This window comes from Hypanus sabinus, chromosome 4, assembly GCF_030144855.1.
Source record: "Hypanus sabinus isolate sHypSab1 chromosome 4, sHypSab1.hap1, whole genome shotgun sequence".
Lineage (NCBI taxonomy): Eukaryota > Metazoa > Chordata > Chondrichthyes > Myliobatiformes > Dasyatidae > Hypanus > Hypanus sabinus.
In genome coordinates this window covers 144,292,535-144,305,165 of record NC_082709.1, presented here as the reverse complement: position 1 = coordinate 144,305,165, position 12,631 = coordinate 144,292,535, and the positions used below count along the sequence as shown (strand labels likewise).

At 43.7% G+C, this 12,631-nt stretch overlaps 1 protein-coding gene across 4 annotated transcripts in view; it reads right to left on the bottom strand.

Moving 5' to 3' along the window:
- The window catches only part of ddx3xa (DEAD-box helicase 3 X-linked a), a 56,617-nt gene that overhangs the window by 30,740 nt on the left and 13,246 nt on the right, over nucleotides 1–12,631 (bottom strand). For 3 of the 4 annotated variants that reach the window (XM_059968267.1, XM_059968266.1, XM_059968265.1), the window contains exons 2-3: nucleotides 11,895–11,955; nucleotides 7,516–7,566 (exon numbers count right to left, since the gene is read on the bottom strand). In XM_059968267.1, the coding sequence (XP_059824250.1) occupies nucleotides 7,516–7,566; nucleotides 11,895–11,955 (112 nt within the window). Of the gene's footprint in view, nucleotides 1–7,515; nucleotides 7,567–10,536; nucleotides 10,592–11,894; nucleotides 11,956–12,631 lie in introns of those variants that run through there. The other variant, XM_059968268.1, reaches the window with a different exon arrangement.

The following is a 12,631-nucleotide window of genomic DNA, read 5'->3' as shown; positions in this document are numbered from 1 at the left end:
AGTGTTGCAGTTGTATAAAACACTGGTTAAACCACACTTGAAATAAATAGTGTCCAGTTCTGGTTGCCTCGTAATACAAAATATGTGGAAGCTATAGAGAAGCTGCTAGGAGATTTAGTGCAGAGGGAATTTACCCAGATGCTGCCTGGATTAGAGAGCATGCCTGATGAGTATAGGTTGAGAGAACCAGAACTATTCACTCTGGCATATAGAAAAAAAAACAGGGAGTACTATAGGGATTGATCTTGTCGTGGGTTTAATGGTCAGCACAATACTGTGGGCTGAAGTGCCTGTACTGTGCTATGGTCTAGTTCAAGTTTGCAAAACGTCAGCGTTATTTCTTTAAATAGTGATTTTAAGAGCATGATTAGAAACTACAAACTAATATTTTGGATTAAAATAAAATTTTATTCAGTTAGGTCAATGTTACGTTGCTTCAAATTTCAATACTCTCTATACATTCCTCGAACTAAATTAGTTTATAGATCCCACCTACCCCAGGGATAAAGGAACAATACGCTAACTGGCATGTTGCAACTAAATCCAGAGATTACATTACAAAACACCTTTGGAAGAATAAAACCTTTAATTTGAAATAATTAATCCAAAAGGGAGCAAAAACATTCCAGAAAGTTGAAAAGCCTGTGAAGTTTGACACAGGGCCACAGAAGCAATGTCAGCATAGATTTCTCAAAACAGTAGTTTGTTTCTGCCAAGAAACTGAGGGAGTATCAAATGTAAGGCAAGAGCCAAACTAAGTGATCATGATCACTACAAGCCTGGTTAAGAAGTATTAGGCTAGAATTATGAAATCAGTAGTTCAGGCAATACAGGAAATGATAGCAACTCAACTTTTGTATTCTATACATGCACAAAAGCCATTGGAGCCTCTTGTAGATAAAATACTGCCTTTGGCCAGTAATTTTAGCTGCATGCTTGAGGAAATTCAGCAAGGAACGAATAGTACTAATGAGGAACTAACTGAATCCAGTCACTATTCCATTTTTCTCAACCTACAGAGTGACAAAATCTATTTCAACACAGATTGTTACACCAAACCTGATAAAATTCATTCCACAACAAAGTTACCCAGCCACAAAAAGTGAAAACTCAAGTGAATCCGCGACTTGATAAGCTAATCATCTGCTCAGGACAACTGTTTGGAAGGCAGGACACATGTTTGTGAAAACAATGTAGCTTTTGGTCACTCATGCCATTTGATGAATGTTATAATCAGATTCTTGACTTAGCATCACTGCACCTTCAAACTGCACATGTGGGAAAAGGATATCTTTAAAGCATGCTATAATCAGGGCTTGCCAGTGACTTAATACTAAGGACACTTCAAATTGGAATCAAGAAAACCACTAGGATGAAAATAATGTTTTATCCCCCAGTAGGGCATCTTAAATCAGAGTTGAGCATGCAACCTTGATTGATAGCAAGGAAAATAGCAACAGAGAATCACTCGGAATTTTGGAAGTGCAAGGATCCCCAAAAGGTTGGAAGTATTTCTGTAGATTTCTAACAGGGGAAAATCTGCCTGGACCTACTACTGAATATCCCACAACATGGGCACTTGGCAAGTTTACATTAATCTCAAAGAGGCACACTATAAAGATTTTTAAGTACTAGTCAAGAGGAAACTATTATAAACAAGCTGCATTGGTCAATTGTGAAATATTCTAATCAATTGTTTTAGTATTCATGCACGGCAAGGAACATGGCCCCAGCATGTTACGGCCCAAAGGAACATATCTGCCACCTAGATCTATACAGTATCTAAAACACCACTCCTCTCTTCCCATCCCCCCCACCCAACCCTGCTTCCAACCTTTCCAATTCTACAGCAATAATCAAAACTTTGATTATTCGATACCAGGGTATAATCTAGCACACAAATGCTATTTTCCTACTAGGCAAACCTTAACTTCATTTATTCTATCCAGGTGAGCTGATTCACCAGAGATTAAAGGCTGTCTGCTGCTCAGGGCTATTCATAATGCCAACTTTAAGCACACAATACTCACTCAAATTACTGTCAGAGAATAGCTTAAATTACACTACTAAACATGCCCCCCCCCCCACTTACCCAGAAATGCAGTAGTTCAGCTAGAAGCTCACATAAAATTGAAAGGATCATTATCCAGAGCCATGTGTAATGATAACATTAAGGAATAGGTTTTCAAACCAAATATTTATTACACTGAGGTGCAGAAACTGTAGCCATTTGAAAAGTGATGTGACAGTTGATTCAAAGAAGCATCACTAAGTTATCATTTCCCATTAAAAGCAGCCTTTTATCAACTCAGCTTCAGGTTTCATTAATAAAGTGTTTCACACCAATATTTCATATGCCAATATTTTTTTTCAATCTTGCAGTTCAGCCTATATTTTAATAATTTCCAAACCAATTTGGACGCAGTTCAGATTTGTCATCATCTGCAGGAAAAGTCAATCTGACAGCAAACCGAAAATATGCTCCTGCAGATTTCTTAAAACCAGGAGTTGCATTTATGAGGAACACAAGATGGGTCACTGATTTTTCATATAAATAAGCATAGAGGACAAAATTACTTAAATCCGTTGCAACACAAAAATGCTGGTGGAACTCAGGAGGTCAGGAGTCCTGATGAAGGGAAACGTCTACTGTTCACTATTTTCCACAGATGCTGCCTGTCCTGAGATCCTCCAGCATTTTGTGGGGGTGTTGCTTGGAATTCCAGCATCTACAGACTTCCTTGTCTTTGTGTACTGAATTTCTTTAACCTCTTCAAACAATTTAACTACATGGACCAGACAAGCTCATCTTTATCCATCAGAAATTACAAATTCTTAATCAGCTTTTCTAGGTGTAAATAATATTTTCAAACAAGTCTTCCTATTTACTTGTGATTGTTGTCCAAGTATAGAATAGGTGTTCAACTTTGAACCAGGTGAGAGCAATAAATAAGCAGGATGACTACAGTAAATTCCATGGCCATTTAAAGGAAACCTGATGGTGGACCCCAATTTCACTTTGCACTCCAAATCCATACTGGTAATGATCAGGTATTTAATTGGTACTCCTGCTCAGATCTTAATTGGCAAAGCTCGATAGCTTTACACTTAAATGTAAGCCTTAAATCAATGAAAGGATTACTGTTCTTTACAGGAATAATGCTAGAAAGTTATTTCTTTGTAATATGTTGTTTAGCTTTGGAACGCCTCAGCTGATTGACTAGAAATTTACCAGATTTGTTACCATGAATATAAAAGCGACTCTTACTTTCAAGAAGTTGGCGTTCAACAGGTTGAGTAGACAGAAGATTAAATTTAGTTTGATAGAAAGTTATTCCTGAGCCAAATGCTCATTTTAACACAAACACGAACCAAGATGAATGTATATTTCAATATGATTAGATATGCAAAAGGCAATGACACATTCTATTATTCAATTTAAGACTCCTAAAATACTTAAGCATGTATTGTGCACTTAAAATTCATGTCATGAGGAAGATCATGGTACTGCCATATCTTGTTAGGTACACCTAAAAGAATTTTAGTTGACAATTATTAGGTCTTTATTACCTAATCTGACCAGAAAAATCAAAGGTACTGCAAATAAAAGTATATTTGAAACAGGATTGAAGTAAACTCAAGCCAGGAATTCTTGATAGATCAAAAATACAGTAATTATTCAGTTACCATATTCCATTTTGAGGAATTAACTACATGCAAATTCCATGGTGGCAGTACCAATCTGTATGAAATTGCAAGTAGTCTATTTAGGAAAACCATTCGCACCTGCAGTTGCTACTTACATGGAAGGCATTTGTGCCACAATCTTAGTCTTGCTAATTAATGATCTGTATCATTCTTCCTCATAAATTTTCCTTCATCATATTCAATCTAACAACTTCTTGCTCATTCAACCTGTCTTTTTCTATCTGTAACATCTAGCTACAATAAACCTCATCCCTTCAATGACAACAGAATCAACAGTTGAGACCAGCACTGATCCCCATTTCCAAAGTTACCAATTCCGAAACCAGATTAACTTATCCAACTCAACTGGGCAATCCTTTGTCTATACCAAAAATTCAGTCTCCTACCATCTTGTGCAGCAAACTTTGTTACACCTCAAAACACTTCTGGAAAGCAGCTTCCAGACCATAAACTCTAGATTTTAACTGCAGGCAGTCCCCAGGTTACGAACAAGTTCCGTTCCTGAGTCCGTCTTTAAGTCAGATTTGTACACAAGTCGGAACAGGTACATCCAGTATTATTTAGCGTCAGTTAGTCAAACGTTTGTCTTAATATATAGTATATATATTACCTTTCTAGGCATATAAAACACTTAAGAAACATGTGTATTCCAGTAATTAAACCACTGCGTTGCTTAGTAATAATTGTAGCTTTCATCAGGGCAGGGCCTTTCACATGCTCCATGATTCTCACTTTATCCTTTACCCTTTAAAGTTGTTCCGATCATTGACCAACTGTAGCCTAATGCTTTTCCAATGACGTTTCACCTCTTTCCAAACGCTTTATTATTTCCAATCACGATCACTTCCCACGTTAAAGTTCACTGCACGTTAAATGGGACAAGTGGGGGCTGTGCTCGGTTTGGGTATTTAATCCTCCTCAATATTCCACGTGGGAATTTAAACTGGAGGTGGCAGTGTTTTTTTTAAAAAAAAAGGTTTGAGTTGTGAACTCGATATCAACCCGGTGCACTCGGGAGCGGTCTGTCAGTGGATCGAACTTGGGAACCCCCATTCTCGAGCCCGCTGCTGATCTCACAGCACCACCAGCCAACCGGGGGAGGGGTTCAGGGTGAATCTTGCTAAGAAAAATTTAAGCCAAATACAAAGTTACACAACAGTGTCAACAGCAATGACTTAAAATGGTGGACGGCATTCTCCTCCTTCAGTTTGTAAGTATGAGTTGTTTGTTAAGTCGGACGTTTTTAACTCGGGGACTACCTGTATTGCTGAAGTCATAACTGCCTGAATGGTCTTGCAATTCACAAAAATGCCTTTCTATTACTTAATCATAAAATTGAATTTACAATTAAGTTTAGAAGCAATAATGTTCAAACAGTTCAAAGTAAATTGTTCTAAGTACATGTGTCACAATACAGAACTGAGATTAGACTTAATGAGTATGCCCCATAAGAAAACTAATAACCACAATAGAATTAATGGGACAATGAAGTTGAGCAAAGGCATCCCATCAGGTACAAAAGCCCGATGGTTGAGAGGCAATAACTGTTCCTGAACTTGGTGGTGTATAGAATCATAACATCAAGTGATAGTTTCCTGCCATCTCCTTTTTCTAAATAGCAGCATTGTTTGTATAATATCCTGATTATCAAGAATCCAGAAATCCATGCTAGTAAATAAGCATCTTAGTAACCACTTCAAGACCCCAGGATGTAAAGCATTGGTCTAAAGAACCTGTCAATCTTCAGCCCCAGGAAGGGGAACAAATACTTTCTTTTGTAGAGACCACAGCCCCAGTGGTGAGAACCAAAGGTATGGTTAAGGAGGGTGGAAGAGCACTTACAGGGCTGCGTTGAAACTGGACCATATTCAGTGATTATCTTTGGAACAGAATTAATACAGTCGCCACCAACTCCAAGACCTACAAGAACAAGTGTGCGCCTTTGAGACCAGAAGATGAACCAGGAGATTGTCTGCCAAGGGCTAGGTATGTGGCATTCAAGACCAGCAAGCCAGAACCCTACAAGTCCAGGTACAACCAACAAAGCCATCATGGGAGTGAAAAGGCAATATGTATGAAGTTAGAAACTATAATTGGGCACACAACTTTGAAAGAGGAAGTACACCTGTGCAAATTCCTACAACGTCTAATGATCCTGTGACCTGTCTCAGGGTATGTCAGATAATCAACAGGGAGAACTCAGTGTCAGACCCTGATAATATAGCTGGCGGAGTACCAAGAACACATGTCAACCAACTGGCTGAAGTGTTCTAGGATGTCTTCAACCACCCACTACTGCGGAGATTCTCACCCGTTTTAAAAGTGAAGCAAGCATCATGGTGCCATTGAGAAGAATGAACTTGCTCAATAATTATCATCTGTCGACACTCTACTGTGATCAAGTGCTTTGAGAGGGAGGTAATGGCTTGAAAAAAAATCCTGCCTAAGTACTGAGACCTACTGCAATTTGCACCACCACAATAGGTCCACAGCAGATGCAAGCTTACCGGCTCTCCACTTGGCCTTTGACCACCTGGACAGCAGAAACACCAATGCCAGGTTGCTACTCATCAATTACAGTTTGGCATTCATCTGACTCAGCACAAATTCACCAGTGACACCTCATAATCAGGATGTATACAGAAGACAGATTAGCTGCTTTAGTGGATTAGTTTGTTATGACTTCTGGTACATCAAAGCCTGCTGCAAATTTGACAGGATGCACCAGTCTGGTATGGTGGCTCCAATACATAAGATTCCAAATGGCTGCAGGGGGTTTACAGACTCATCCAGTAGCATCACAATGCTCCCCACCTTCATGGGCATATTCAAAATGTGGGTCCTCAAGGATAGACAGCAACACAACCATCATTGGTGCACCACAACATTGGGTCCTCAACTCCTAAATGTATTCACTGTACCCTCACGACCACAGTCAATCACAGTCATAATCAAAGACCCCGCCCAGAACATTCTCGTCTTCTACAAGGCAGGCAAAACAAAAGCCTAAAAGCACATACCACCAGGCTCAAGCACAGCTTTTTAATCTTACCATAGTAAGACAATTAATTGTATCTCTACTGAGATATGGTGAGTCTTGGTCTCAATCTATTTTACAGCCTATCCACACTGCAATCTGTAGCTATTAGGCTATTGCATTTTTACCTTCTACATCAATCCACTGTGCAATAATCTGATCTGTACAAATAGAATTCAAGCATTTCACCATAATTCAGCCCATGAGCATAATAAACCAATGCCAAAAGGAGCAGAAGAGCCACAGAATGTATTAATAACAGCCCTTCCCTCTTCCAGGTTTCTGATGAACACTGCTTTTCTGCACTTCTGCAATTTAGTACTCATCTTTGCACTGCTGTAGAACTTTCACGACTGATAATAAACCTGATTGGGTCAAAATTTCTGCTAACACTTAGATAAGAATTGGCATAGAAAGTGTGAGAAATGCACACAGCCAAGACATTCAAGTTGGCTGCTGGCAGGCAAGACCGCAAGTGTCACATGAATATTAAAGAAATTAATGGAAGACAAAAAGATAAGTATTAATTGAAACTAGAGCTTTATGAGAACAAAAAATGCCTTACAATCCAAAAGCAACAAGCTCAAAAGCATTGCATGCAGTTTAAAACCACATTAGACAGCAGTTTGGATACAAATCTCAGAAGTGCACACACCCTTCTTCCCATCCAACACAACTCCCTTAAATACCTGATCTCCAAATAACTGGACTGCCATAAAATAATTTCATTTCATGAGTCATTCAAGATGAGCTGAGAATGCCACACTTACCATTTTTGGATGCTTCTCTATTTCTTAGGTGTGGAGGAATATAACGACCTTCTAAAATAAAAGTACATACAACACTAAAAATATGTAACACAAGTGACTTAATGTTCACTTACAAAAATTCAATTGTCTTTTAAACAGTTCCTAATTCAAAAGATTAATTTTTCCAAGCACCAGATCAACTTGTGCACATCCAAGAACAATATTCAGTTTCTCCAAGATAAAATAGTTACTGTACAAGATCCAGAGAAAGGTAAATTCAAAAATTAAAACAATATTAGCAAAGACATTTAGTTAGTCAATTCAGATATGCATTCAAACAGTTTCACCTTCCTTAATGGTTTAAGAAAAATAATATTGGATATGTTTAAAATGGTTCAAGAATTTAAATACAGTAACAGAATATTTTCATTCAGCAAAGTGTGCAACTTGTAGAGAATCTGCCAGTGGTGTTCTAATGTCCTTCATCTTTCAGGAAGAGGACTATAAATGCCATAGTCAAGATGAATGTCTATAGGGTACAGCCTGGATTAGGCCAGTCAGATATCCGACACGCACAAACTCCTGAACTATTGTGTCACATTTACCCAAGTATTCAGTTCACCAAATAGAATAAAATTTTGGGTAAATTAGCATTGTAAATGTAAAGGTTTCTCCCTGCCCCCTTCAGAAACAGCTGGAAAATTACAACTAATTTTTCCCGAGTTTCTCATACCATAAAAGTTTTGTATATTTTCATCTACCTCAACTAAAAATGGATACAAAAGTACTGCCTCTAGCACTTCTCCATTTAGCTCTTGCTTTAAATGCCAAACAACACTTTATGAAATCTTTTTAAAGAATGATCTTATACCTCAAACTGCACTCAATGTTTACTACTCCAGGACCATGTTTCTGCTCATTGTAGCTGAATAGCCTTTGTTTTTAAGGTATTACCCTTTATGTACTTGTTTTATGTTTAGCTATACTCAGTTTCCATTTATCCACAGATAAGTGGCATTTATCTTGAATGATAGCATGGGAACTAAGTATTATGGTTTATGAAGATTAAATTCACATGTTAATTAACAATCACTTATCAGCTCTATTCCTTCACAGTTAATGTACAATTTCCTCTCCGAGGTTGAAAAACTAACTAAAAACCTGTATGCTTTTGTTTGCTCTGGGGGGGGGAGGGGGAGAGCGAGGGAGGGAGGGGGAGAGCGAGGGAGGGAGGGGGAGAGCGAGGGAGGGAGGGGGAGAGCGAGGGAGGGAGGGGGAGAGCGAGGGAGGGAGGGGGAGAGCGAGGGAGGGAGGGGGAGAGCGAGGGAGGGAGGGGGAGAGCGAGGGAGGGAGGGGGAGAGCGAGGGAGGGAGGGGGAGAGCGAGGGAGGGAGGGGGAGAGCGAGGGAGGGAGGGGGAGAGCGAGGGAGGGAGGGGGAGAGCGAGGGAGGGAGGGGGAGAGCGAGGGAGGGAGGGGGAGAGCGAGGGAGGGAGGGGGAGAGCGAGGGAGGGAGGGGGAGAGCGAGGGAGGGAGGGGGAGAGCGAGGGAGGGAGGGGGAGAGCGAGGGAGGGAGGGGGAGAGCGAGGGAGGGAGGGGGAGAGCGAGGGAGGGAGGGGGAGAGCGAGGGAGGGAGGGGGAGAGCGAGGGAGGGAGGGGGAGAGCGAGGGAGGGAGGGGGAGAGCGAGGGAGGGAGGGGGAGAGCGAGGGAGGGAGGGGGAGAGCGAGGGAGGGAGGGGGAGAGCGAGGGAGGGAGGGGGAGAGCGAGGGAGGGAGGGGGAGAGCGAGGGAGGGAGGGGGAGAGCGAGGGAGGGAGGGGGAGAGCGAGGGAGGGAGGGGGAGAGCGAGGGAGGGAGGGGGAGAGCGAGGGAGGGAGGGGGAGAGCGAGGGAGGGAGGGGGAGAGCGAGGGAGGGAGGGGGAGAGCGAGGGAGGGAGGGGGAGAGCGAGGGAGGGAGGGGGAGAGCGAGGGAGGGAGGGGGAGAGCGAGGGAGGGAGGGGGAGAGCGAGGGAGGGAGGGGGAGAGCGAGGGAGGGAGGGGGAGAGCGAGGGAGGGAGGGGGAGAGCGAGGGAGGGAGGGGGAGAGCGAGGGAGGGAGGGGGAGAGCGAGGGAGGGAGGGGGAGAGCGAGGGAGGGAGGGGGAGAGCGAGGGAGGGAGGGGGAGAGCGAGGGAGGGAGGGGGAGAGCGAGGGAGGGAGGGGGAGAGCGAGGGAGGGAGGGGGAGAGCGAGGGAGGGAGGGGGAGAGCGAGGGAGGGAGGGGGAGAGCGAGGGAGGGAGGGGGAGAGCGAGGGAGGGAGGGGGAGAGCGAGGGAGGGAGGGGGAGAGCGAGGGAGGGAGGGGGAGAGCGAGGGAGGGAGGGGGAGAGCGAGGGAGGGAGGGGGAGAGCGAGGGAGGGAGGGGGAGAGCGAGGGAGGGAGGGGGAGAGCGAGGGAGGGAGGGGGAGAGCGAGGGAGGGAGGGGGAGAGCGAGGGAGGGAGGGGGAGAGCGAGGGAGGGAGGGGGAGAGCGAGGGAGGGAGGGGGAGAGCGAGGGAGGGAGGGGGAGAGCGAGGGAGGGAGGGGGAGAGCGAGGGAGGGAGGGGGAGAGCGAGGGAGGGAGGGGGAGAGCGAGGGAGGGAGGGGGAGAGCGAGGGAGGGAGGGGGAGAGCGAGGGAGGGAGGGGGAGAGCGAGGGAGGGAGGGGGAGAGCGAGGGAGGGAGGGGGAGAGCGAGGGAGGGAGGGGGAGAGCGAGGGAGGGAGGGGGAGAGCGAGGGAGGGAGGGGGAGAGCGAGGGAGGGAGGGGGAGAGCGAGGGAGGGAGGGGGAGAGCGAGGGAGGGAGGGGGAGAGAGAGAGAGCGAGGGCGAGAGAACTTCCATTTTAGCATTAGTACAATATATTGATTGCTCGCAACCAACAGCAATGTTTTGTAAACAGCTATTGAAACTACTAGATAGTCTAATAGCATATGCGTCCACTCTCCTGGACAGGTATCCTGTCTATGTCTCCCTCTCTTCTCACTACTACAGAAGCCTTCAGGTCCCTCGCTGCCAGATTCAGGAGCCACTTACTGCCTGCCCCTCCAGCAGTTTGGGCATCACCTGAAGCCATTGGGCTCTCCTGGACAGGCTTCACTTCCTCAGATCCACAGCTATGGACTCACTTTTGGGGACTGAGCAGTTAAAGTTCCATGGCATTTTGTTTACTACCCTCCCCCCACCCCCTCCCCACCGCTAGCACAATTTAATCAAGGCAAAGGGCAAAGAATGACCCAGTGTTCAGCCCATTATTCCATGAGGCTCCAAGTAAAAATTATCACTGCATACATATCACCACAGACAACCCTGAGATTCTTTTTGTGCAGGTATACTCAACAAATCTATAGAGCAGTAACTGTAAACAGGATCAATGAAAGAGCAAGAGCAGAGTCCTTAAAGTGAGATACTTGGCTGTGGGAACATCTATGTAGTTATCCTTTTGTTCAAGAAGTTTAATGGTTAAAGTTTAGTAACTGTTCTTGAACCCAATGGTGTAAGCACTGAGGCTCCTGTATCTCTACTTGATGGCAGCAACGAGAAAAGCTTGGCCTGGATGGTGAGATTTATGATGGATGCAGCATTTTTACTGCAATATTTCTTGTAGATGTGCTCAATGGTTGGGAGGTTTTCATCTGTGACATACTAGGCTGAATCCACTACCTTTGTAGGATTTTCTGTTCAAAGGCATTAGGGTTCCCATACCAAGCCATAATGCAACCAGTCAGCACACTTTCCACCACACATCTATTGAAGCTTGTCAAGGTTCTTGATGACATGCTAATAGAAATAGAGGAGCTGCTAATGCTGTACTTGCAATTACTTTTATATGATGGATCCAGCACAGGAACTCTAAGATTGTGACACCCAATTTACAGTTTAAAGAATTTAAAGTTACTGACCCTCTCCACTTCTGATTCTCCAATAAATACTCATGAACCTTTGGTTTCACTCTCCTGAAGTCTACAATCAGTTCATTGGTCTTGCCCACAAGGTGAGAGGTTGCTGTTATGACACCATTTAATCAAATTTTCAATCTCCCACCTGAATGCTGATTCATCATCACCTTTGATACAGCCCACAGCAAACTTGAATATTTTCAGTGCTGTACTGACTCTGCAGCTGTGGCCTGCAACGATTAGCACTCAGCTCAGCACTGAGCTGGCCTGCAGCCAATGCTGTGTTATTTGTTTACATTTTTGTTTATACAATTTGTTTGTACATTAAGGCCTTATGTGCTTTTTTAATGGGTTCCATTGTTTGTTTTGTGACTGCCTGGAAGATGACAAATTTCAAGGTTGAAAAGTGTATACATACTCTGAACTAGATAAATTATGCCGTCATTTTGTATAGCATGTGTAGCAAAAAAAAGTTTCAGTGGAGCTGCTACTTACTGCCTGCCCCTCCAGCACTTTGGGCATCACCTGAAGACGATGTCAAGTCTAGGCCAGCAAGCTGAAAAGTAAAATAGACATTGATCAACTGAACTCAGTTATCACCATCTCTACAGACAAGGAACTGAAATCCTACATCTGAAGCAGTTTAATTGCATTGAACTTGCTCAGCAGTAAATTAATGACACCAGATACAAGTGCTGAGACTGAAACAAATGCTATGGGACATACTGAGACTATGGAGTGTACCATGGTGGCACAGAATTTAGAGATACAACACAGAATCCCTTCACAGCGCTACCCAGCAACCCCAATTTAGAAACATAGAAAACCTACAGCACGATACAGGCCCTTCGACCACAAAGCTGTGCCGAACATGTACTTTAGAAATTACCCAGGGTTACTCATATCCCTCTATTTCCCCTAAGCTCCATGTACCTATCCAGGGCTTTCTTCAAAGACCTTATTGTATCATTGGTAGCCCGTTCCACGCACTCACCACTCTCTGTGCAAAATACTTGCCCGACATCTCCTCTGTACCTACTTTTCCATGCACCTTAAAACTGTGCCCTCTCGTGATAGCCATTTCAGCCCTGGGAACAAGCCTCTGACTATCCACATGATCAATGCCCATATCATCATATTCACCTCCAATCAGGTCCATTGCTCCAAGGAGAAAAGGCCAAATTCACTCAACTTATATAATGAGCTGTAACATTACCTCTGCTCTTGAACTC